The sequence below is a fragment of the Protopterus annectens genome, chromosome 6.part1, assembly GCF_019279795.1.
Source record: "Protopterus annectens isolate FY-2018-M chromosome 6.part1, PAN1.0, whole genome shotgun sequence".
Lineage (NCBI taxonomy): Eukaryota > Metazoa > Chordata > Ceratodontiformes > Protopteridae > Protopterus > Protopterus annectens.
The window spans coordinates 21,953,812-21,980,529 of record NC_056738.1 but is presented as its reverse complement, the minus strand read 5'-3'; the positions used below and the strand labels follow the sequence as shown (position 1 = coordinate 21,980,529).

The 26,718-nt window shown below is 40.3% G+C and overlaps 1 protein-coding gene across 2 annotated transcripts in view; it reads left to right on the top strand.

Annotated features, from left to right (window-relative positions):
* The window catches only part of LOC122805364 (mitogen-activated protein kinase kinase kinase kinase 2-like), a 1,562,336-nt gene that overhangs the window by 779,730 nt on the left and 755,888 nt on the right, over positions 1-26,718 (top strand). For both annotated transcript variants that reach the window (XM_044075456.1, XM_044075455.1), the window contains exon 12: positions 10,931-11,041. In XM_044075456.1, coding sequence (XP_043931391.1) covers positions 10,931-11,041 — 111 coding nt within the window. The remainder of the gene's footprint in view (positions 1-10,930; positions 11,042-26,718) is intronic.

Sequence of the window (26,718 nt, the reverse complement as noted above, 5' to 3'; positions counted from 1 at the left end):
AGACAATTTTATGAGTGCCTGTAGTTTTTTGCTAATACTGGTCAGTGATGCCTTCCCTTTTTGGGATTTTGCTCTATCATTTAGTAGCTACCTCCTTCTATTGTATAGTTTGTTTATGGCTGGGGTCCACTAGACAGGACGTCTGCCTTTGGAGGATTGGGTCTTGGTTTTATTTGGGATCGCATGATCCATGCATTCCTGAAGGTGTTCATAGAATGCGTTTATAAAGGATTCTGCGGTCTGGGCCGTATTTTCCACAGGCCCGGGGGCTTTGAAGGATTCTACCTCGGTTTTGAGGAGTGTGAAATTTGCTTTAGAGAAGTTTTTCACTGTGGTTTTCTGGGCAGGGGGTGGGGTCGGGATGTGAATATCCAGTGAGATTAGTTTATGGTCTGATCTTACCAGTGAGGGGATACACTTCTGCTCTGGAGCATAGAGTCCCCATGTTGGTGATGATCAGGTTGAGTATGTTTTTACCCTCTTGTGGGAGTGGTAACAAGTTGTTCCATAGCATTTGAGTTTATAAATTCTAGGAAACTTTGGGCTAGGGTGTTGGAGCTAGAGTAATGTTCCCAGTCTATGTTTGGGTAGTTGAAGTCGCCCAATATAATGGTGTTTGGAGAGACCTTCATATTTTCCAGTGTTCTCAGGAAGGCCGAGTGGGGTTCCTGGGTTTGGGAGGGTGGTCTGTAGCAGGCTATAAACTGGAAGGCAGTTTTACCCACTGTTAGTTGCGCATCGATATTCTCTGATGCTTCGTGCTTTGCCACCAACCTGGAGGTGTGGGTATCTTTGATGAATATCGATACTCCCCCTCCTTTTGTGGTTCGGTCCAAGGTTTGGGGCTGAAAAGCATAGTGTGAGGTATAACCTGGTAGTGCTGGGGTGCTCTCGGGAGCCCTGAACCAGGTTTCTGTTACTGCACAGATATCGATGTTCTCCATGCTAAGGAGAGTTTTGAGTGCATGCATCTTGAAGTTTAGACTGCTGGCGTTGAGTAGCATTACTCTTAGTTTCTTATCCCTTGTGATACCTATGGAGGTGGGTTTGTCTTTTGAGCCTTGCTTAAAAAAGGCACTATGGGGGTAGCAAGAGCCTTTGCCAATATCCGAAAGCCCAGGGGTGACAGGTGCAAGCTGTCCCTAGCGAAGCATCGTGGCTTGTCGAGCATATCATCCCAAGCTGACAGGCATTGGATCCCCTTTGAATGACACCAGTACTTAAGCCAGTTGTTGAAATTGATCATCTTGTCTTCATATTGTGGCATCATTCTTGGTGAGGGTAAGATGCTACTCAAGGTCAGGGTCATACCGGCCTGGGCTACATGCTCATAGAGCTCCTTTATGTCTCTTTTCATGTAGTCCAGGGAGGTATGTCTCAGGTCATTCACACCAGCATGGACAATGACTGAGTCATATTTGTACTTGCCTTGGAGTGACCCAAGTGCTTGTGTTATGTGGCGGATCCTAGCGCCCGAGAGGCTGCTCACCGTGACCCTCTCCTTGTTCAGCCTGGTGAGTGGGACGTCAGTGTGCCTGACGATAGAGTCACCTATTACAAGTGTATCAGGTGTGTTGTTTAGTCTTAAGGGCTGTGACTGGCTTTGTGAGATATGTGTTGCACGTGTTTTGTTTTGGGGTAGCGGTTGCTTGGGTGTCTGCTTTGGAGGTCTCTGCTGCTTAGGCAGATCTTTATTTAGAGCCTCCAAGTATGTTTTTGTGTGATTATGTGTTTGGTTTGCTGTCGTGGTAGGTCTGTGTGAGACTGGAATTGTAGTGAGTGTGGTTTCCTTCTCCTCCTGACTGGTTATGCCAGTACTGAGTTGAGAGAGCTTAGCCTCCAGTTTGGCTATATGGTTGCATCTCTCACATGTGTTGGAATTTGTTGGGAGGAGGAGAGGGTTGTCTGTGTACATGAGGCAGTTGTAACATTGCCTCAAGATTCCCAGATTCACCAGCTGGACCGGAGAGGAGATTGACAACTGACCTTTGGACATGCTAGAATAATATTGGGAATTCCTTAATAATTGAAAACAAGGGCCAGTGGGGAGTGAGGGTGTAGTGCTTTTAATTTTTAGTGCTGGCTTATATAATTGCTTTAGTGAGCAAGTGCCAGTTAACTTAAGTGCAATGTGTTACAGGTAACTTAAATACAAAAACGACAAGCAGTAACTTTCTTTCAAGTGAAACAAGGAAATAAGTACAGTAAGCAATGCAGATATCACTAGTGATCCACAGAAGCGCTGCAAAGCCACGTATTAGGTGGAATTAGCGTTCCAGGGAAATAACAAGCAAACAAACAACAAGCATATAAACAAAGCTAGATTCAGCAGGCCTGGATCTAGTCTATGCTACAGCAAACAAGGTGTACCAATTTGAGTAAGATACAGTTCAAATATTCAGGCACTATAAACCTTTAACTAGAAATTCCCAGCTCAGAAGGGCAGAGTCCAGCCTCTTCTCCCACAAGAGTGCAGACCACGAACCTTCTTAATGTAAAATAACTGGCCTGAAGCCCAAGTGCTTAAACCAGAACTAATACACTTTAAGAATAACATACTCTGGGCTCTCAATCAGCAGTTCCCAACTTAGAAGGATGAAAGCTACCTGTCCTGCCACCACAGTGCATGCCACAAACCTTCCTAATGTAAAACAACTGGTCTGAAGCCCAAGTGCTTAATCCAAAAGACTTATAATGATAGCTACACTTTAATCAAGTTACTACCAAGTAGTAATAAATACAATTGAATACTTTAGAGAATGCCTGGATTAGTGCTCAAGTTACACAAACAAAGCTAGATCCAGCAGGCCCGAATCCAGTCTATGCCACAGCAGACAAGGCGCACCAACTTCAGTAAGAAGCAGTTCAGATATGCATGCACTATAAGCCTTTAACCAGAAATTCCCAGCTCAGAAGGGCAGAGTCCAGCCTTTCCTCCCACAAGAGTGCAGACCACAAACCCTCTTAATGTAAAATAACTGGCCTGAAAGCCCAAGTGCTTAAACCAGAATTAATACACTTTTAGAATAACAGACACTGAGCCCTCAATCAGCAGTTCCCAACCTAGAAGGATGTAAGCTACCTGTTCTGCCACTACAGTGCAGACCACAAACCCTCTCAATGCAAAACAACTGGTCCGAAGCTCAAGTGTTTAAACCAAAAGGCTTAGAATGAGTTACACCAAGCAGTAATAAATACAATTGAGTACTTTTAAGATAATGCAAAAGTAAAATAAAGTAGGTAGAAACACAAGTACAGTAAAAGCAGATGAAATTTTTTTTTTTTTTCTGAACAAGTGCTGAGATCAAAGAAACAGATTTGAGTGCTGAAACTAGAAAATTGGCTAGTTATAAGAAAAAAAACTAAGCTAGAAGGCTTCCCTCCAACACAGAATGGCTTGGGGGCTCAGAAGCCTACAAATAGTCTGTACCACTTAACAGGAAAGGCAGGAAACAAGCTTAAATTTTTTTTCTGTTTCCCAGATGCTCTCTTTGTACACAGTAGGAATGCCTGAAATCAGAATATGATCTCACTGCACTCAGTTGAGTGAGCAAATGAGATGGGCCCAGAAGGAGTATCCAAACACAAATTTACAAGAGGGGCGGGCAGTTTCAAGGCCACTAAGATTAACACCAAAACAAAAACAGAGAGGGTGGGTGGGACTAACTGAAGAGCAGAGTCAAAACTTCCAGTTCAGTTAATATTCCTGCAACACAGTTAAAATCAATTTAAATACTGTATTTTTTTGAAAAAAAAGTGCAGATAAAGGTACTTAAATTCTCTGGTTCAGATGTGGATGATGCAGACAGTGTTATTTCTTTCTTGTAGCTTAGCTATTATGTTGTCTCATTAGCCAGTTAATTGTCTTGAATTTGTATAACCAATCTATAATCCACTTTAGAATTAGTTTCTATTCTATGCTGCACACGTCCTACATGTGATCATCGTGTTTCAGCAGATCTTAATTGACTGATTTCTTGCAAAGGTTGAGAGAAAGTTGCTGGTATCTTCCATGGCAAATTGTGTACCTTGGGCACTGGGCTGTTTTCAAACAATGTGACTTGGTCATTATCACTCAGTCGACAAACAAAGGCTGTGGGAATCAAATCCCACCTTTCAGAAATCGGCTCATAGCCTTACTAATTTGCACTAAGCAACCAGTCAGACTGCTGTATCTCAGCAAAGTGCATTTCACAACATGTGCCTGTAAAAAGCAAACTAAATTAACATATTCACAGTTAAATATTAACACTTAATTCCTATACTCCATGCAGTCCAGTTCATTTACAACCTGTCAACAGTCAAGAAAACAAGGAAATCAATAGTCATACCCAAAGAACATGGCTCATATGATGATGACCCTGACTGTTACAATTGATTCATTCCTTTACACCATAATTACTCTGGAATGCAGAAATCAGACATTTACTTAAATTGTATGACTGTACACCTCAGATAACAGCTTGAGATCAAGTTAGTGAATAAATTCATAAATAATAGCTCAGTCAGAACCATACAGTGCAGCCAATTGCAATGCCATTCTAACCTCACAACTTGCTAGCTCAAGAATAACAGACAAAGACATAAAATAAATAACAGATTTTAAATATTTCTCTTGTATACTTAAAAAGTTGCTAGAATAACAAGCTTTGTATTAGCAAGTTTTTTCTGAGGAATCCTACATCTGAAACACACAAGCCTGCCTTTATTTAATGAATGCAGTCCACAATTTCCCAGAACACAACACGTTACAAGGAACAGACCAGCATACCTCTCATCTTCTTTTTCAAGAATTCTGGACAAAGCCAAAAAAATATTGGTAGGATAAAGACCTAAAAATTTTAGAGAGTTTATTTTACATATTTGTTAACCAGGTAAACCCACTTGGCAAAGTGACCCTTTTCAGGGGCAATTCGGGAACACTGTCTGGTTAAATCACTTGCTCTCAAAGTTATATAGTAGGAAATGGAGGTGAAAGAATTCAAACCCTGTATTTTTACTGTAGGGAGAAGTTAGTTAACAGCTGAGAGCCTTACATGCCATGAAGCTCTAATTCACTTAAAAAGTTAACAGAATAAGAGGTTTTGCATCAACATGCATTTTTGTCAACAAGAACTGTGAAACTCTAACCGATATTATTGACTGACCTTGATTCCCCCATCATTTACTGGAAAAATGAAGTCAGTAGAGGTCTACCAATTAATGTGGAGTACTAAGGCTCTAAGCTCTTAATAAGCTGATTCCTGTAGTCAAGGGTGCAGGTTTGAGTCTTTCTATCTTCTTTTGATGACCGTGTGCCACTGTGTAAATCGCTTAACCAGACAGTGCTCCTGGCTTGCCCTAAAGTGGGTTTACATGATTAACAATAAAAAAAAAAAAAAAAAAAAAGAGAGATTCTGTTATTTACTGAGATTGCAAGCAATACTTAATAATTTAGCAGAATGGTTTTCATGCAGTCCAGGTTTTAAACTTCAGTATCCAGGTGACATGCACATGCCATTCTCCAATCGCTACTTTCTCAACAAAATAACGCTACCATTCCAGATCATTAATTAGCACTGCATACAAGGATTGCTTTCACTCCCTGCATATTTTTTGAGTCAGAATACCACTACCATTCCCAGTCAGTCATTAACCCTGCATAAATGGCATAAGGCAAAATACTGCCTGGTTTCCATGCATGCATGAAAGTAAGAGACCCTGCGTAAAAGAAAGGTTAGGTGTTCTTGCATGCATGAAAGTGTGCAGCTCATTGAAAACATAAAAGAAAAGTTGCTCAATTAATGTGCTTAAAGAAAGGCAAAGCTGAAGCTCGGGCAGTGTAGCCACTAGCTAGCCACAGGTCCCGCTAAAGTCAAGGACGCTGGGTGGCTGCCCAAATATATGACATTGGGCATCTTGATGTTTTCTCTGCAAGTTAATAATTGAACTGTTTCCTTATCTGAGTTGTATTATGTTATTTGTAAACATTATATGTAACAGCTATATTAGTGTTATATTAGCGTTATGTGCATATGCTATATGTTGTTGTTATTTATTGTTGTATACTCTTCTAGCTTTTGCTGTTTACTTCCCTTCATTGGAATACCATTGCATATGTTTGCTTTAATAGTAAGTTGCCATTGTTTTCTGTTTCTGTTTTTGTCATGCCAACCTCTGATTTACAACTTGATTATTTTTTCTGGCTATGTTGTTACACTAAAGAACGAGACAGAGCTTCCAGACTCTCTTGGTAGCTCAGAGACTTTATGCCTGCGATCTTTTTGGATGGGAAACTGGGGTCTAATTTTGAGATACATCCCAAAGATGGCATTGTATTCTATAATTGGCCTGGTCAATGCTAAGTATAAGTGAGTGGATTGCATCTTTAGATCTCAAAGACATTCCTTTGGCAATTAGATGTACTAAATGAAAGGATTTTCTGCCAACCATTGCCATGAGGGTTAAAACAGAGGGACTTGTCAACCTAAATTCCTGGGAACTTAAATTTTCATTTAGTAGTGGTGTGTAGTCTAAACAATATGATTAGGGGAGAGATTATCTACCAAAAGTGATGCTACACCTTTTAGTATTTATTTTGAGTCCATTTACTAGGGAGGGTTTATTCAGGAAAGTTTAGGTGTTAGAGGGTGACAACCCCCAGTTTGTAGTCATTTGCAGACTTTGTTAGCCAGACGTCTTGGCTGTCTGAGAATTAAATGTCTGAAAGGAGAGGTTACAGCCATCACTTTCGTATTTTTGAATGATGCATGTATGGGTTCTGTCATTCAGCCAGTTTGCTATGCATCTTGCCACATATGGTTCGAATTTTAAAGCATTTATATTGTTTACAATGCCAGAATGAAGAATGGTATTGAAGGCCTTGGCCATGTCAAGATTCTCCATGTGTACTGCATGGTCCCCATTTGCAACCTCTGTAACCCTTTTTGAAGAAGTTTACCATATTTATAGACAGCATTTACTCTTCACAAAACAAAACTGTTGGGGGTCAAGTATAATAAAATTTTTATATTGTAGTTTATGAGGTCGGTCATAATGTATTTCATGACTATACAGATGAAGAGTATAAGACGAACAGATCTGCAATTATTGAGGTTGGTTATAAGACCACCCTTATGGAGAGGTATTGCAACTGTAGTGCACCACTCTTCAGGAAAGAACAGCTAGATTTAGGTTAAACAATTTCAGGACTATGTCTGTAAGGGCATCATTAACACTATTAATTAAGCAACAAGGCCTACTGACAAGTCTCATGGAGGAAGTATTTTTGGTCTTGGTTAGCATTTTCAGTTTATGTTCTTTAGAGATAGCTGGGAAGGTTAGGGATTCAGATATTCAGGGCTTTATATAGAAGGCTCAGGGATGAAGTTGCCTCTAAAGTACTAGGGTTGTGGCAATTTCTGTTTGGTCAGATTAGCAGGCATCACTGAATAAGTTCAGAGCATTGTAGTGCATTGTTTCCTAATTATAAATCCTTATAATGTGTTAGAAACTGTGTTAGAAAAAATATTTTTGGTTTTAGAGGCCAGTTTAAGTTTGTTGTAGTTTGTTGTATTCTTTATCCTTTATTGCACCTGATATTGTACTTCAGTTTTTTGCAATGCTTTTGATAATATCTATGATAAGGGGGGAGGGGGGTTCAGATCTCCTAAATAATTTAAGTAGTTTTTTTCTTTTGTTGTATTGTTTATTTATGGTGGTGGACTACCACGGTGGTTTGTTTTGAATTTCCAGTAATTCATGGTTCCTGTAGGGACTGATAGCTATATGCTTAATTTCTGTCTTTACAGTATTAGCATCCTCCATCCATCCCTTTCTTCATGCTTTCTTTCTGATCATTTTGATGTTTTGTTCTGCTTAAACAGATACTGAATCTTGTGTGAATTCCTTAGTGAAGCAAAACCTATGAAATCTAATATACAGAGATAAAGGCTTAGAATGAAAATTGGTTTCAAAATGAAAACATGGCATCTTGACTGTTATCATTGCTTTGAAATATGGTAAGATGCTTACTCTGATGGCCTAGTATGATGGAGGCATTTGTATTAGGTTTTGTAAGAGCGGTGTCTTCTCTGTATGGTGCTGGATGGGTTGGTGGTAATTACAGAGACTAACTTGCTCATTCTTCTGGACCGTGGTTTGGAACTACACATCCTGTGCCTTTCCATGATGGGAGAAAGAGAAAAGATATTTTCTAGGTACAGCCTGAAGAAACATTTATTGAAAGTTGTTTTCCTCACCAGCCATTAAATGAGTGTACTCTGCCCTAGCAAGACTACTGAGTGTACATTCACCGCACAATAGTTGAGCTAATACCTGTTCCAAGTCTTGGAGAAATTTTTGCTTTAGGTATCATGTTGTTGGCTAACTATTCTAAGTCAGTCTTGTGATATCCTGTTAATGCCCACCCATTTTAACTCAAAATTTTGTAAAATACTGCTAAGCTTCTTCCCTGCCACTCACATAAGCTGTTTGTAAGTGGTCACTAGATGCTCTAGTTTAAGTAAGTGGTAGCATAACTTTGAACATATCAGTTGTCTTGATATATTACTATTTACACCAAGACATTTTTTTCATTAACTGCTGTTTTCCAAGTAAGAAAAAAATACATAATTGTAATTTAAGCTCCCTGCTGAACTGCCTGTTTGAACTGGATCTGTGCACTAACAGATATAATTTTCATACCGAAACTCATGGAATACTAACCTAAAATTCCTTTTTATATTGACATCTCTTTTCTCATTCTCTCTCCCTTTTTCTCCCCACACCATATTTTGTTTTCTCTCTCTGTCAGTTTCCATCTGCCTCTGTCTATTCTCATTCCCTTGCATTCCTGTTCATATCCCCCTCTTCCTTTCTTCTCCCTTTCCATCTTCATGCTCAGACTCTTTATCGCCAGCCTTTCCAGCTCATACTGTCATCTCATAGCCAGTAGTTTATTCTGCTTAAATTTAAATCTGTACAGAAATTGCCAGGCAGTCACCATACCATTCTAGGAATACCTTGGTCTCCAGTAAGGCTATCAACAGGTCTTCACTTCTGCAAATGGAAGGAAGCTTTTTCAGTCTGCACTTCCATGCCAGCTCTCATGGACATAACTTGAATCATTGTTCAGAATTTGAATTTATGACAATAGACAAAGTGACAACACAAGTTGTCTCTTTAAACTGTTTGGCTTTGGACTGAGTGGCTCCATACTATACTATGCATACTGCTATAGTGACTGAATCCATTTACTTTACCAGTCCTGACTTTTGACACCATAGGAAATAGTTGTTGCCAAAACTAAGTCACAGACAACAGTTACAAATATCCTGCCATTGCAGCATTCAAAAGTAGGTGAGGATTGTAATTTGTACTCACTCTACAGCTGCTTCTTACAGTCTAGTAACAAACATGACTGCACACCAGTTTAGGATTAACAGATAAGTGGGGTAAACCCACACCACCAGAAGTCATGTAATTCTGGTCAACAGTGATATAAATCTCCCTCTTCAAATTTCAAACAGTTATGCTTGTGGCCTAAATTTCCAGTCTGCAGAGTAAATAACTAGTAACTTTCTTGACCACTGCTATTTGTCCCCAAAGAATGGTGTATGTTCAATACTTTCTACGTAGAATTAATGTACCTAGGTCCTGCCCACTAAAAGGACCACTTGTTTCTACATTATCTTAGCAGCTCAGACCCAGTCAGTGATATAGACTAATACAAGTAAATGTCCTCTTGCCACTGTACATAAAGTAATTCCATAATCAGTATGTAGAGCTTGAGCTGGCAGCGTTGGCAAACCATTTAAGTACATCATTATAGAACCTCCTAGTACAGACATCATGGCTAAGGAGTCTGTGTTGTCTTCTGGCAGTGGCAGAAATAATGAGGAAGTCTGTTTTCAAATTTAGCTTTTATTAAATAGCTAGTAATATACTGACTCAGTTACCATACAGTATATATTCCATTCCAAAATGTATAAATAATTACAATTTGCTTAGAGAAGTACTGACCAGCAGCACTTTCATCATATAAAATATGGCCTGCTTAAAATAACCTGATAAAATAAACATCACTTGATAAACAATTAACTGAACTATGATTTGTTGCATTGCATGTTCCACAAAGCTCAGTAGTTCACAAAGTGATAACAGTACTTTCTGGTTAATTCCGCTCCTCTCCTAGATAAGAAGTTTCTTTTGCTCCATATAGGTATTTAGAAGGGAGTCGTACTGATAGTAGGGTGTTGTTTCCAAACCCACATCTCCACAAATTGCCTTCATTATTCAACAACAATCAACAAAAAAAAAATCTTATTTTTGAAATAGCAACAGTTTTATCTGCACACTACTGCCAATTTAACAACATTTTAAGTATTTTTCAGAAGAGAAAAAAATAGTATGTTGACAGCAGGTCTCAACACCTCAAAGGTTGAAATAAATGTTTTACAGTTATGTGTTATTATGGGTAGCCTGAGTAGATACCAGTGTGATTATTTCCCGAACCTTCTGAGATTGAATGCTATTATCCCTGGTTCATATGTTTTAAGTATTAATGAGATGAATAATATTTGTTGCACTCTTTCTGCACAGTTGCAAAATAACAATTACTTTGTGGCAGCAATATGTAGGCTATGGCTGAATATACTCACTTGTGGCCGGACAGTTCAGTCACCCAAGCTTTGCTGCCATAAATAAGCCTTTCCCAGCATGAGCAAATGCCAGCATATCTCACACCTGTGTTATGGATTATTGCATAATCCATATACAAGTTAATTGCGTGTGTAGGAAGATAATTTTACACTTACAAAGCATTGTTTCACAACTGTACTAAAACTGTGTGATTCAATTCTAAGATATTTTTATTTTACTTTACTAAAAGTCTGTAAGCATGAATTATTTAGCCATATTTTGAAAGATGTTTCTATGGTATGTTTTTCAGCATCCCTTCTTGACTCAGCCGTTGAACCGTATGGTAGCTATTGAATTGTTGGATAAAGCCAGCAACCCAGACCTCACTGCTGAGAGTACTCTGGATGACAGTGATCTTGAGGTAATCTCTGTTTTTTTATTTTATTATTTTTTTTCTTGCTGTCCACATCCTTATCTTGTTGCTTGCTTCTTCTGTCCATTAGGTTTACATGTCTTTTTCAAAACTTGTATGTGAATGAAGTGCATCTAATTATGTTTCTTGTCAAAAATAAATAAGCAGAAATAATGAGCACATTAACAGTTTCTGGATTTGAAAATTGAACTTAAATGTATCTGACTAGGCATCCTACATAAGATTGTGCTATTACTTCAACAACTTTGAACATTCACAGTTGTATAAAAAAATCTCCATGGGTCTTCTATCCCACCCACAAGTGGTTGTGTACTGTGAGGAAACTTCAAGTAATTACTTTTACATATATCCATTCCTGTGAATATTCATGTTCTAGCATACAGAATGATAAAATCAAATGCCTGCCAATCCAGCTTCTGGAAGAGAGAGACAACCTAGAGCCAGAGGGCAGTGTGTTAATAGTTTTGCTACAGTATGTGGGAGCACCTGCCATCTTTTGTTGCAACAATAGATACAGTTTACAGAGCCTGATGAAACTGTAGACTTACTTTTCTTTGAAGAACACATAGTTATTTTACCCTTGTTTTATTACTGGTTCCCAAAAGGTCATATAGCCAACAGTTCATTCTTTATAAGAAATTAAAGATGATTAAGGTCTGGGTCTCTCTGCTTTCTCATGTGATTTATGGATGAAATCTGACTCCATTGTCTAATTACCAAATTTGCAGACTTGAAATCATGGTCTTAAACCTTTCTGGCATACTTCCTTTCAGACTGCATTTAATATTACACCACTGATCCATTTGGAATGATCTTGCTTATAATGTAAAAATATGTATAGGCAACAGCTAGACGTTGACAGAACAGTAAAAGATCTTGGAGTTCTTGTAGATGACTCCCATATAGCTGCTGTCTGGAACACATAGGGATTTGCTAACCTAATTCTCATGACAAAGAAGTAATTATGCCCTTTACATGGTTATTAGATCAGTTATAGTTTCCTCTATGCTGTTCTGTATTGTGCTCACATGCCGTATGGAATAAATGAAAAAATTACATTCCTCACAAAGAGAATTGAAGGGCTTTAAGGAGTGTGCTACAGTAAAAGACTACAGTGTATTGCTCTCTCTCTCTCTCTCTGTCTTTTTTGTGTCTTAACATCATCTTAGAAGAGACTTGTGCAAGGCATATAGAGCACTAAAGGATACCCTTTGCTTAGAATGCTGCCCTTGCCACCTTAATACAAAATGTGGCGTTTAATACGTCATGTAAGGAATAAACTTTAAATGCAGCCTGTCAATTCTTGTACTCAAGAAGGAATTGGAGATCTGTATGAGCAGTCACAAGTTCCAGTATGGGATTCAGGGCATTAGGCTCCTTAGTATCCATTAGAATTTGAGCTGGTTTTACAAATCTTGTGAATGTGTTTGCAAAACACATACTTGCATATTCCCATTCACCATGCTGCATTTCAGCTTGGAATGTAAACATTTTTTTCCAGTATCTAACATTTAGTCTTGCCATCTGGACCATGATTCTTTACAGATTTCTTAAACATTGTAGTAGCTTCTTTCCTTACACAAAAAATATGTCTGCTTCCCCAGATGATTGGCTAGCTGTGTCCCCATTAGAATGTGCTGTCTGGACATTGTAACAAGGAACTGGAGCCTTTTCACTTTCTGAGATTTATGTTGAACTTACAGATGGTTCAGCTGATCCCAATCTCAGAAGGCCTTATTCTTCAGGCTGATGCTAAAGTCTGTGGGTGACAGAGAGTTCCTCTTTCTGAAAAGAATTGTATCTCTTTCATAGATAACCTAGTGTTTGCCTGACAGCTATATTTTACTTGGTCTTTCTTGAGAACACTATGTATCATGGTATTAGTCATTTCACTGAGGTAACATGACATCCAGCCAGGGTACCAAAGCTGTCTCCACAATTCCCTTTGCCAAACGTCACATAAGAAAGATCCAGTGGTACCTAAAGTCTCTCTGCTGTCAACATTGTCACCCATTAGATATTCAGATTCCGCTACTGTCTTTTTTAATAATAGTTACATTGGTGAATTTCAGATGGCCACGGTGGTGCAGCGGTTAGCATTGCCACCTCACAGCAAGAGGTTTTCCGGTTTGATCCTCGGTTGGAGTGCCTTCTGTGTGGAGTCTGCATGTCCTCCCTGTGGTCGCGTGGGCTTCCGGGTGCTCCGGATTCCTCCCACATCCCAAAGACATGCTGTAGGTGGATTGGACACTCTGAATTGGCCCTAGGTGTGAGTGCGTGCATGTGTGTGCCTTATGTGGAAGGTTGGGTGCCGGGATGGCAACTCGACACCGTAAAACTCCACTGCCAATCATGAGCGGACAGGTGATCCGCTGTGGCGACCCCTAACCGGGAAAAGTTGAAAGAAGAAGAACACGTTACATTGGTGAATCTCGCAGGTCCAACTGAATCGAAGACTACTGTTCTATATCCCACTGTTCCCATTCACGAACTTCATATGGAAACATGAAGCATCAGATCTAGCTTGGGTTGCATGGACTGACTTCTTAGCAGTTCAGCGTCAGCAGACTCTCAAGCAAAGGAGGGAACACATCAGTATGAAAGAGATGAGGGCACTCTTTCAGGTTCTACAGATATGTCCTCAAAAGTACAATCCCAGGACCCCTTAGGCTTTCCACAGACAACTCAACAGTCATGTAGTATATAAACAGACAGGGAAGGACAAAGTCATATCAGCTGTGATGACTGGCTATTTTGGCTTGGGACCAAACTGTAAAAGTAAATCTGTCACTACAAGCAGTTTTCACTCCTTTTCAGGACAATGTTTTGTCAGATTCATTAAGCAAGTCCATGGAGGACCCTCACAAATGGATGTTGAACATAGAGGTCTTCCTGGACATAGTCCACAAATAGGATATTCAGATAGTCCTATTTGCATCTACTCACAACAGACAGCTCATGCTGTTTTGTTTCAGGATCCCTTGTCCTCAGACTTGAAGGATGGACACCATGTCTTTCTCTTGGGAGGGTAAGTCCCTTTATGCCTTCCTTCCACTTTCTCTAATCACGAAGGCTCTGCTTAAGATTAGAAGGGACAGACCAAAAATCTTGCTTGGCCAAGGTAGAATTGGTTCCCCCTTTGTCATTATCTGGCCAAAGTTCATCATTACAAATTACCCTACAAAGTGGACTTGCCCACACGGAAAAATTGTTCTCTGATTCATCCCAACTTGCTAGCTCTTACAGTCAATTCCTCTTTCATGCCTAAAGTAGTTAACGGGTTCTCTCTTAACCAGACTATTGCAGACTCTGCTCACTTTATTTCTAAACATTGTGTGAAAGATTTTTACACTCCTTAGATGTACACAGACAGCCATGATTCTATTTCAGTAAGACTAAAGACATTAGGAAGACAGATCAGCTGTTTGTTTCCTTCTAGGAAGCTAAGTTGGGTAAGCAGTTACCAAGTGGATTTCTAAATCCATCACGTTTTGTTACTCTCATCGTACTAAGTCCTTATCCTCTCCTGTTGAGGCCCATTCCACTAGAACACTTTCTTACTGTGAGGCTTTTTACAAAGGAATGGATTCAGGGATGTTTTAGAGGCAGCCAGTTGGTCCTCTGAGAAACTTTCACCAAGCACTACAGGGTAGATGCTTCCTCTAGATCTAGAATCTCTTTTGCTAGATCTCTGCTGTCTGGATTGTTGGCTTCCCTGTTCTGGCCCTTCCACCTGTCTAATTGATAAGCCTTGGGAATCACATATCAGTACTGGAATACTGCAACAGTGAACTGGGAAGGACATAGTACAGTTCTTTATAAACTAACCATAACAGTAAAGGTCCTACTGATTACTGTTGCAGTATCACTTCCCACCCTCCTTCCCCTTTTCTAATGTTATTTTGTTGGTTCTAGTGGACCAAGGATGGAATGTTTCCATACTCCTCTCCTCTTAGCTGACCTTTATTCTTTCTGTCATATGTTTTCTTCAGGTGTTTCCAGGTCAACTGGTTAAGAGAGTCTGAGGGTCTTAAATTCATTCAGATGTCCGCTTATGTGCTTATATTTTGTTACAACCTATAGTGTGTTTATTGAAAAGTTAGTTGACCTGGTTAAGTATTATTGGAACTTTTTATATCATTCTCATGAACTTTCTACATTACTATATAGATTTCCCCTTATTTCATACAAACGAGGTAGAATTCTAAGGGACATGTTGGTATACAGTACTTTCATTTACGGATTATTTCTGTCTGTAGAAGAGTCCCTCATTTTTTTGCTACCTTTCCTTGTGGTGATTGTTCAGGTTGCCAATTTATTATAGTTTTTTTGTAAGATTAATGGGATTGTATTTAAGCCAATTAGTAGATAATACTTGTAACATAGAGGATATTATTTATGCCCTTAAATGTCCCTGTAATCTTTTTTATGTGGTGGAAAGCAAGAGAGCCTTTAAATTACATCTACAAGAACACATTAGGGACATTAAAAAACAAGAGTTGATATTTGTATTGCCGTACATTTTAAATTGTGCATCATCAGGGTGACCCTTTTGGTCTACAGGGTAAAGTTAAATATGGGGAAAATGTGTTACTTAAAAATAAATTATTGTAAAAAGAATGTATTCATGTTTTGAAATATGGCACTTTGGGTCTGAATACAGGTGGAATATGTAGTATTTAATTTGAATAATTGTGTTATTGTTTAATTGATTATGTGTTTGTTTGGCAATCAATATATATATATATATATATATATATATATATATATATATATATATGTGTGTGTGTGTGTGTGTGTGTGTGTGTGTGTGTATTCACTTCTGAAGCTCGAAATACTGAAATCTCGTCTCGAGTTTCGGTATCTTGAGCCTAAGAAGCCGAATCCACACAACAACGAAAACTGAAAACCACGAAATTCAAAACCTCAAATCCTGGAGGTTTCGAATTTCGCAGTAGTACTACACACACACACACACACACACACACACACACACACACACACACACACACACACACCATTCTCCACACAAACACACACAATCTGTCTACTACATGAAAGCAGGGGGGCAAGCTCCCATGCACACCCCCCCACTTAAATATTCTCACTCCATGGTCGCACTACATACAGACACACGGAAAACACCACCACACAAGCTACATTCTCTTTGCATACACAAATCACAGCAGCAAAACACACTGACACACACCACAGCCCCTACCTAAACCCCTTAACACATACACATACTTACCTGAAGACATGACTGCTGCGGAACTTTAGAATTGCGAAATTCAAAACCTCCAGTATTTGAGGTTTTAAATTTTGCACTTCTGAACTTTCACTTTTCTGTGGATTTGGCTTCTTGGGCGCGAGATACTGAAATTTGAGATTTCAGTATTTCGAGCTTCTGAAGGGAACCCATATATATATATATATATATATATATATATATATATATATATATATATGTGTGTGTGTGTGTGTGTGTGTGTAGGGTCTTTTATGATGCTCTTTTACTCCACAAAGGTTTGCATGCCGAGTTGCTAGAGGTTTATTAAAGTTCTTATTTTACTGTTGGCCAGTTTTTCATTATTTTTATATTTTCTTCCTTTTGTAGTGTTGACTGAGATAATTTGAGGGTCTTGCATTCAGATGTCCACTTATGTGCCCTTATGCCAACTGACTTGGGTCATATGTCTGATCTATGACTGTATGGAAGTCTTTTTTTTTGGGGGGGGGGTTTGCACTGTGGACAGTTGTAATGGTACTTTGGCGAAATAGCCCATCAGTATTGAATACTGCAGCAGTGATCAGTAGTACTGTTATGGTATGCAGTTGTAATGCATTTTATACTGCCTTCTTGTCCCAGTGTGTTTAAATCTATCTGAAGTAAATGTATACATTCACATACAATATTTGGTGCAGAAAAGGTACTCGCATTCTGGCTGTAACACATGTTGTGTTTTGTTAATTAGTGAAGGCAGTAAAAGTGGTATGCTGTTTGTGGTAGCATGAGCATGGTATATCCGACTAAATGTAAATTCTGTACATAGTTTTATGTAGGCAAAACAAATAAACTGAAGGATCTTATTGCTGAGCAATTGGGTGATGTAAACAAAAATAATGAGAAATGCACTGGCTAAACTGACAACAACCTTCTGTATTTTTTGGTTTGCAGCAGCCTCCTCACATTTGAATTGTAGGGAAGGTAATATTAATTAAACTGAAAATGCTGAATATAAGTGGATAGTTTTACTAGATTCTACCTGGGCTTCTGACATGAGTGAATTTTGTAGATTAAAGCCAGTTTTGAAGCAACCGGGAAAAGCCGAAAGACACAACAAAGCCAGTTTTGAAGCAGGGACCTTTATGATGCTGACATTGGTTTGTTTTTAGTTAATTATATGTGTTCTCTGTGTGTTAATGCATCACAAATCATGGGGTATAAGCAATGATGTTTATTTTTTGGCATTTGTTTACTGGGTTAGTCTGATTAGGCCTGAAAAAGACCCTTTTTCAAAGGAGGCCCAGGTGAAAAGCTTCAGTAGATAAACTGAATTTACGGTAATGATTACACATGTTAAGAGTTATAAAACAATACAGAGTCTGCAAAAGTTAAACAGTACATCGTATAAAAGAAAGAAAGATATATAATGCTGTTAATACAGTTTTAAAACAATGCAATATGATGTCATTTTGTGATTCTATCTTATAACACTGAAATGCTGGAGCTGTAATTAATTATACTAAGTTGCAAAGAAAAATTAATCGGGAAAAAGGTAAAAAAAAAAAAAAAGTATTCATTGGAGTAGATGAACTATTGAAAAACAGTTGAGATGCAAGCCTGTTTGCTGACAGTAGGACAAGATGGGGTGAGATGAGAAAAGTAAGAAAAAAAACCAGGAAAAATAAGTGAAGAAAATACGAGGGGGAAGAAAAAATGTGAGATAGAGACAAAAATGTTAGAGGTTATTGGAGGAGAAAAATGAAAAATACTATATTGTAAATGGATGTCTTATGAAAAGCCCAAAGTGGGATGAAGACATGGAAAGTTGGGTTCACACAAAGTATTACCTTTGATTTTATTGGATGTAGTAGTCTGGGAGTTCTAACTCTTGGTTTAACTCTGAGATGAGCAGGTGCATGACCATGTACTCAGCAGATACTGTTTTAAGTGAGTTGTAAATGAGTTTAGGTTGCTGATTTGTTTTCAGAGAGAGAGAGGAAAAGGACTGGATGTTTTAATAAACTTCTGACTGTGACTTTCTTGACTAGCCTTGCATTTTTGGACATACTCCCTGGCCATATCAGGCGCGAACAAGAAACAGAACCTGGAGCCACCAATGAGTGGATGTAGAAATGCTGATAACTTTTGTGAATTTTTAAATGTTTATTACCTTAAGGAAAATCTGTTGATGAAATCCGGAAAACACTGTTTCTCTGAGATAAAGGCAGTGTATGTTTCCCAGTCTGTAGAGGGGTAAGGTCTTCCATGAATAGGGTAGTTGGTTGGATGGTGAGAATCTCTGATGTTCTTCGTGTTTCACTGTTGCAGTCATTACATTTGGGTAATCTGCTGGCAGGTTGCCCTCAGTTGGCCTGATTAACAAAGTCTTGCATCCTGCGTCGGTTGCTGTCCCTTCTTCCATGACGTCAGGTCGTCAGGGGTATAAAACATGCAGCTGACGCCATTACATCAGTCTTTCTTGCCACGTGGTGCCCAAAGCAGAAGCAGTTCGCAAGTGCCGGTCGGCCAACTCCTGAAATTTTCATTTTCCAGTTTCAGAACAGAAGTCTTCAACTAAAAGCTAAGTACCCCGTTGGGGAAACTTTTTCTTGCTCCTTACCGATGTCAGTAAAAGTTAATAATTGCATTACTTGTGGGAAGCAAATACCTCATAAGGATTTTCATTTGTACTGTATTCCTTGCCTAGGCCCTGACCACAACGTGCCTTGCTGTCGGTTTTGTGCTAAATTTAATCAATGCATGATTAAACGTCAGTATATTTTTGCTTCTAAATATTTTGGCTCAAGATTTAATTATCCAGAAATGTCATCAAGTTAGCAATCCGACTACCGGAATACCTAAAAAACGCAAAGAACAAGACAGAGACAGACCGTCGAGGTCCAAAACCGACGATGACACTTCTCCTAAGTCAGTCGTGGGTACTCAGTGAGGCACTTTTGCAGCCCCTGATACCCTCTACTTCTGATTCACAGGCCTCTACTGAGACCCTTTCAGCATCCCGTATGCAGTGAAATGCTTCAGTTATGGAACCCGCAGATGTCTCTACCTTAGATGGGTCCGGAGCCACTGTGCAGGCACAGGCTTCTGTGGGTGTTTTCAGGCCTACAGATTTGTATATTAGACCAACGCCATCTTCTAAATTGAGGCCAAAATCTAAATCTATGTGTAAAAATCCGACGCGTGGGCCACATGTGCAGGCCCCTATGCCTAAAAAACAAATGATCAAAATGGCTGAAGATTTAATTACTCTGATCAGGGGTAGCCAACCCCCTCCTTCTAAGAGGCCTAGGCAAGACGTTGATTATGAATCTTCTGAACATGATTCTATTTCTTCTGACTCTTCTAATGAACAGGATTTGTCTATCCCTACTTATGAGGACTCTGATGCAGAAGATTCCATTCCTTCTGCTTCTCCCCCTGAGGATTTTTCTTTTGGGGAAACTTTACATGCCTTAAGGGAACATTTCCACTGGGAAAGTCAGGATTTCTCTGAAACTAAAAAGAGACTTAGGGATTTTCTTCTTCTTCCTCAGCATAGGCTTTTGGCTATATCTCCTGTTAAAGACATTGTTGTTGATGTTTTTTCATAATCTAATATGACTCCTGATTCTCTGCCTCCGGCTCCTTGTAAGCCAGACAGATACTACAGGGTTTCTGACTCCCACAAATTCCTTTTCAAAAATCCTATTGCTGATTCTGAAACCATTTCTCAGGGTCCCAAGGGCATTAAGGCCTCTACTGCTAAAAATCCTACCCCTTCTGATAGATATTCCAGGGTGCTGGATAGATGGGGTAAGAAGGTTTACACGTCTGCAACCTTGGCAATCGGGGCATTAAATTGTCAATTTCATATGCTTAAATATCAACAGCATATCATGGGACTACTTAAACAGAAAATGATGTTAATCTCTGACTGTGTGGAAAATAAAGATTTGCAGGATTTATTACATTCAGCTGAACAAGTTGGAAAACATACTTTGCAATGTGATTTTGATTCCTTGCAGGCCTCTTGCAAGGCCGCTGTAACTGGATCTGTGCTAAGAAGGCATGCTTGGCTCAAAGAGCAAACTCTGCCTGACCACATTAAAGCAAAATTGTTGGATGCTCCTTTACAACAGGACCGTCTCTTTGGTAATAAGGCTGAAGAAGTGTTAAAAAAAGATGGAAGATAAAGCTAAATCTATGCAAACTGTGAAAGATTTCTTACAAGTGCAACCTCCAGGATTTAGTAGGCACTGGCCTACTAAGAACTGGTCCTTTCCAGTCCCCTCGAGAGCTGCTCAAGTCAAATCAAGACATTCCAAAGGCTCCAGGTTTCAGTCACAAGGAACTTTTAGAACAAAACAATGGGGTGCCTCCACCTCCAAATCTGGAAGCAACAAGGCACCTCCCTATGGTAAACAGCCTCAATGACTTCCCTCTACAATCACCAAGCACTTATCCTTTAGCCACCCCTTTGGGGGGAAAACTGGCACTTCATGCACAAAACTGGCAACTTATTACCCAGGACAAATGGGTTTTAAATATAGTATCCCAGGGATACAGATTTAATTTCCACACGTTGCCAACCCCAAACAGATGGTCAGATCTGCCCCCAATCAGTGGGCAGAGGCCCAGACACAAGTTCTGTCCCTCATGAACATGTGGGCTATTCAACCAGTACCAGAAGAGGAAAAGGGACAAGGTTTCTATTCCAGACTTTTCCTGGTACCCAGAAAAGACAAATCTTGGTGTCCAATTCTGGACTTATCCACTCTAAACACATTTCTGGACATTCCAAAATTCAAGATGCTGACTCTTCAACAGTTACTACCTATGCTAGGCAAAGGTGCCTGGTTGGTAACTCTGGACTTAAAAGAGGCTTACCTGCATATCCCAATCAGAGAATCTTGCGGAAGATACCTCCACTTCAAAGCAGGCTACTTGCATTACCAGTTCTCTGCACTGCCGTTTGGCTTATCTACTGCGCCCAGGGTCTTCAGAAAGTGCCTGGCACCAGTAATTGCATTTTGCAGGCAAAGAAATATTCAAATATATCCATACCTGGACGATTGTCTAATTCAGGCAGAAAACAAGGACATTCTTCTAAAGCATCTGGCGCTTGTAAAAAGAGTTCTAACTTGTCTAGGGTACACCATAAACGAAAAGAAATCACAACTGGTACCCTCTCAAAAGATTACATTCCTGGGTGTAAGCTTGAATACAACTGCCCAGACGACTTACCTTATGCCAGAAAAGCAAATTCAATTGGCGACTTACTTCAAACAGGTGGCCACAAAAACCCTGCTATCTGCAGGACAAATTCTGCAAGTCTTGGGGTTCTTGGCCTGCTGCATTCTTCTAATTCCATATGCAAGACTGCATATGAGGAAACGTCAGTGGTACTTAAAAAGTTTATGGAGTCAACATTGTCACAGCCTGGAAACAATAATTACTATTATACCTTGCCTGCAACTAGAGTTCCTATGGTGGGCAGAGGCCTGCCACCAAAACAAGGGACTGTCATTCACTCCACCCCCTGCCACCCAAACCCTGACTATAGACACATCAGACTATGCTTGGGGGGCTCATCTGGCAGGAAAGTGCATTCAGGGCAAATGGAGCCCAAATCAAATGCACCTACATATCAGTCAGAAAGAGATGCTAGCTGTACAAAATGCACTGACAGCCTTCAAGGACTACCTTCATCCAGGACAACTTATAGACAGACAACACCACAGTTATGTGGCACATAAGCAGGGGGGTACACATTCCTACCCCCTTTGCAGACTAGCCATGGCATTGTGGAACACGGCCTTGACCTGTCAGATACAACTACACGCTCAATTCCTGCCAGGAAAGCTAAATACTCTGGCAGACGAACTAAGCAGAAATGTTATGGAACCACACGAATGAAACTGGAACCACAAGTTTTCAACATGTTGACATGCAAATGAGGGAGCCCAGACATAGATCTTTTTGCCTCACCCCAGAACTATCAGTTGAACAAATTCTGCACAAGAATTTATCACAAAAAAGCTTGGAAGGTGGATGCTCTATCATTCAGCTGGAAAAACCTTTCGGCCTATGCTTTTCCCCCTCTGCCTCTGCTCTGCAAAGTTCTACTAAAGGTCAAACTGGACAACCCAAAAATTATTCTGATTGCTCCAGACTGGCCTCACCAACACTGGTACCCACTCCTGTACAATGTGTCACCTGCCCCAGACACCTTACTCTACTGTCTCAGCAGAACTACCAGATTCTGCACACTCGCCTCCAGGCAGCTAGATAGATATATAGATAAGCCTATGCCTCAACAAGCAAATGAAATCACTAGTGAAAACCTCCAAAGCCAATTATGAATCAAAACTAGCCTCCAAAACAAAGGCCAACTGCAAAGCCTTTTTCAGTTAAATCAGGAACATCCATGAGAAAGCTCAGGTTTGTTCCAAATTAGTTTTTAATAGTACCACTTACACTGGCCTTGTTAACTTAACCAACCTGCTAGCAGACAGGTTCAGCACAAACCTCACCTTCCTGCCCCCCCCCCCCCAAGGCACATTCGACATCCTGGACACTTGTCCCGCACCTCACATCTCCACAGATCAAGTGTTAAAGGCCCTATCCAAGGCAAAGAACACAGCTTCCATGGCACCTCATACTATCTCAGGCTGTATTCTGCACCATCTCCAGCAAGAACTAGCCTCGCCATTGAGCACCCTATTCAGCCATAGCTTAAGTACAGGCTTCATTCCAGCAGAGTGGAGAACTGCCATTGTCATCCCTTTGCACAAAGGTGGTGCCACTACTGACCCTGGAAACTATTGCTCATTAGCTTGACAAGTCTGATCTGTAAGGTCATGGAGTGTATTTTTATGGACCTCATAAACAAGGACATAGGAAATCTCCAAGCACTTGACCAGACCCAGTTCGGATTCGTGAAGGGCAGATCTTGCCTGTTGAACCTGGTTGACTTTTTTGAAACTGTCACCAAGGCTCTGGATGAGGGAAAGTCAGTACATGCAGCTTACCTTGACTTGGCCAAAGCCTTTCAGACAATCTCCACTCTGGCATCATTGAAAAGCTAACACAACTTGGCATAAATCCCTATCTCATCAGGTGGGTGGACAATTGGCTCACTGATAGGACCCACAAGGTCAAAACAGCTGCCTTAACCTCTGATGGCCGACGTGTCACTAGTGGTGTTCCTCAGAGATCTCTCCTGGGACCCGTACTGTTTGGCATCTACTTCTCAGACATCCAGGCTAAGATAAAAGGCCTGTGGCTGATCAAGTATGTGGACAACTGTAAGTTGGGTGCTGTCACTGACTCCCCAAATGATGTTAACATACTACAAGAGAGTCTCACAGCAACACATGACTGGTGCCAAAGTTACGGCCTTACGTTAAATGCAAAAAAGATGTGTTATCATATCATTCGACAAAAACATGGCCCCTGCTGATTACCACATTAACAGCAACCCCCTAAGCACACAACCTGTGGTGATAAACCTGAGTACACAGATTGACAACAATCTCACATTTGATCATCATGCAGCGACAGTGGTCAGAAAAGCTTTTTACTTGGTTCATCTCATAAGTAAAGGGAATGCATCCAGAAAAAAAGGAGATTATTACCTCTCTGCACTGCTCCCTCATTAGGACAATAATTGAGTACAATGCCCCATTTGGTATATACCTCTCTAAACACCTGCACCAGCTGGAAAGGCCACAGGAATACCTCACAAAGAGAATCCATGGATTTTAACACCTGTCCTATGTGGACAGGCTCAAATCATTATCATTCTAGTTGGTATCACACAGATTGCTCAGAGGTGATCTGTGTCTTGCATACAAGGTAATCTCAGACCCTGCTCTGCTAGAGATGCTCCATATCCGTAAGTTTAACTGCTCGAGCATTACCTGATCGAAAAGCCTAAACGTAATATGCAACATTAACAAAACCTGCTGGAGAGACAGGTTTGTCTCTCAGAAGCTGCCTCGTGTCTGGAATAGACTCCCCATAAATGTCAGACAAAGGACATCGCTGACCCTCTTCAAGTGCAACCTCGATGAGTTATTGGGAAACTATAAATTTGTCCTAGGGATTCGACCTGTGTTCCTCACTGACAAGGGTGTCGGGTGCTGATTGATGTTTCTTTCTTGGGGATAAACTCTTGGCTAGGCTTGTAAGGGCCACAGGGCCATTAGCCTAGTAATCTCCTATGATCCTTTGATCCTAAACTTTGAATATTGCAGTGCGGCTAATCAACTAATTTCACCCTTGGCATCCCTCAGCAAACCTGTGATGGATGTCATTTTGGTAGATAGAAGGCCTAGTACTAGAAAATCTTATGCTGACAAATGGAAAAGATTATGTGCCTGGAACCAATCACAAGGAATAAGCACAGCAATGCCCAATATTCCTCGGATTCTGCAATGCTTAACTGAGATGCTTCACAAGGGCTTAGTCTTTTCTTCCATAAAAATCTATGCCTTTGCCATTTCAGCTCATTACAACACAGAACCTCCCCTCTTCTCTCATCCTCTGCTAAAGCAGTATCTCAGAGGGGCCAAAAATTTAAGACCTCCCAGGAGAGCACCTACTCATGCATGGGACCTCAATTTTGTTTTGGAAAAACTCACTCTCCCTCCTTTTGAGCCAGCTGCTAATGCAGACCTAAAATTTCTCTCCTGGAAAACAGCTTTCCTTTTAGCAGTCACTTCAGCTAGAAGGATTTCAGAATTACAGGCTCTTATGGCAGTGGAGCCTTTCATTATTTTTCATCCAGACAGGGTGGCTCTCAGGACCAATCCATCTTTCATGCCTAAGATGGTATTCAGTGTGGCTCTTAATCAGACCATTCATCTGCCAGCTTTCTTCCCCAATCCACAGAACAAGGGTGAGCAGATTCCGTAGTCACACAACTTAGATTCTACTTAAACAGGATGAAATCTCTAAGAAAATCTGAACAACTACTGGTGGCATTTGCTGCAGGGGCAGAGGGAAAGTCTATTTCAAAGCAGACTATTTCCAAATGGATAAGCCATTGTATTCATTTCTGCTATATGCACCATGGTAAACCTATCCCCAAGGGGATCAGATCTCATTTCACCAGGGCTGCATCTACTTCGGCAGCCTTTCTCAAAGGGGTTCCTACCAGAGATATTCTAGAAGCTGCTACCTGGAGCTCAATTCATACATTCACCAAACATTACCATTTACCTCTCTTCTCTAAATCCAGAGCTGGCTTTGCCACTGCTGTCCTGCAGGGCCTTATAGCTGCTCCTAATGCTGTATAATTCCATCCTCCCAACCATAGCTTTGGGATTCTACCCAAATGTAATGACTGCAACAGTGAAACATGAAGAACATAGTACAGTTGTGTACACTTACCATATATGTAGATGTTCGAGTGTATTCACTGTTGCAGTCCTGGTTACCTACCCTCCAGCCCCCTGTTTTTCTATTACTATACCTCTCCTTTCTTTTACTATGCTTAAAAGCCTTTTTGGTGTATTTGCTTTTGTTTGGAGGTATATGTTTGTGTTTTAAATTATATGCATAGATATATACATATATTTTTTGCTCCCCATTTGGGGGGCACCTGACATCTGGGGCAAGAAAAACTGATGTAATGGCGTCGGCTGCATGTTTTATACCCCTGACGACCTGATGTCATGGAAGAAGGGACAGCAACTGACGCAGAATCCAAGGCTTTGTTAATCAGGCCAACTGAGGGCAACCTGCCAGCAGATTCCCCAAATGTAATGACTGCAACAGTGAATACACTTGAACATCTACATTTATGGTAAGTGTACACAACTGTACTTTTGGTCTAGTAAGAGTTGTGAGCTTCGTTGGTCATAGACGGTGACCTGCAGCTGGCCAGGACATGGTAGGGAACCTCGCCTATGCAAACTTGGATGTGGATGAACTCCAGGATGATATTGTGCTTAATCAACCTAGAGTTGTATTTGCTGCTATCACACATTAAGACATTCATCTTTTGCGCTATCTGTGCTGCTGTTAGTCTAAATGTGTGGAAGGCACTGAAGCCTTTTACTGCTGGAGGACTTTCTGTGGCTTTAAACCAAGTCTCACTAACAGCATAGATGTCTACATTCTCCAGAGTGAGGAGAGCTTTTAGGATGTGGAGTTTCTTGTTTATGCTCCTAGCACTGGAACAGGAACACCTTAGGGTTGCTTTGAGTTTTTTTGCCATGTTGGTAGTTTTGTCATTTTGACATTGCCTGAAAAAGGATGTAATTGGGATGGATAAAGTTTTAGCCAATATCCAAAAGCCTAGGAGGACAGGTGCAGATCATCTTTGGCAAAGCAAAGTGTTCTGTTAACCATGTCATCTCTTGCTGATAGATGTTAGATTCCCCTGGAGTGACACCAGAAACTAAGCCAGTTATATTGTGGCATCATCCTT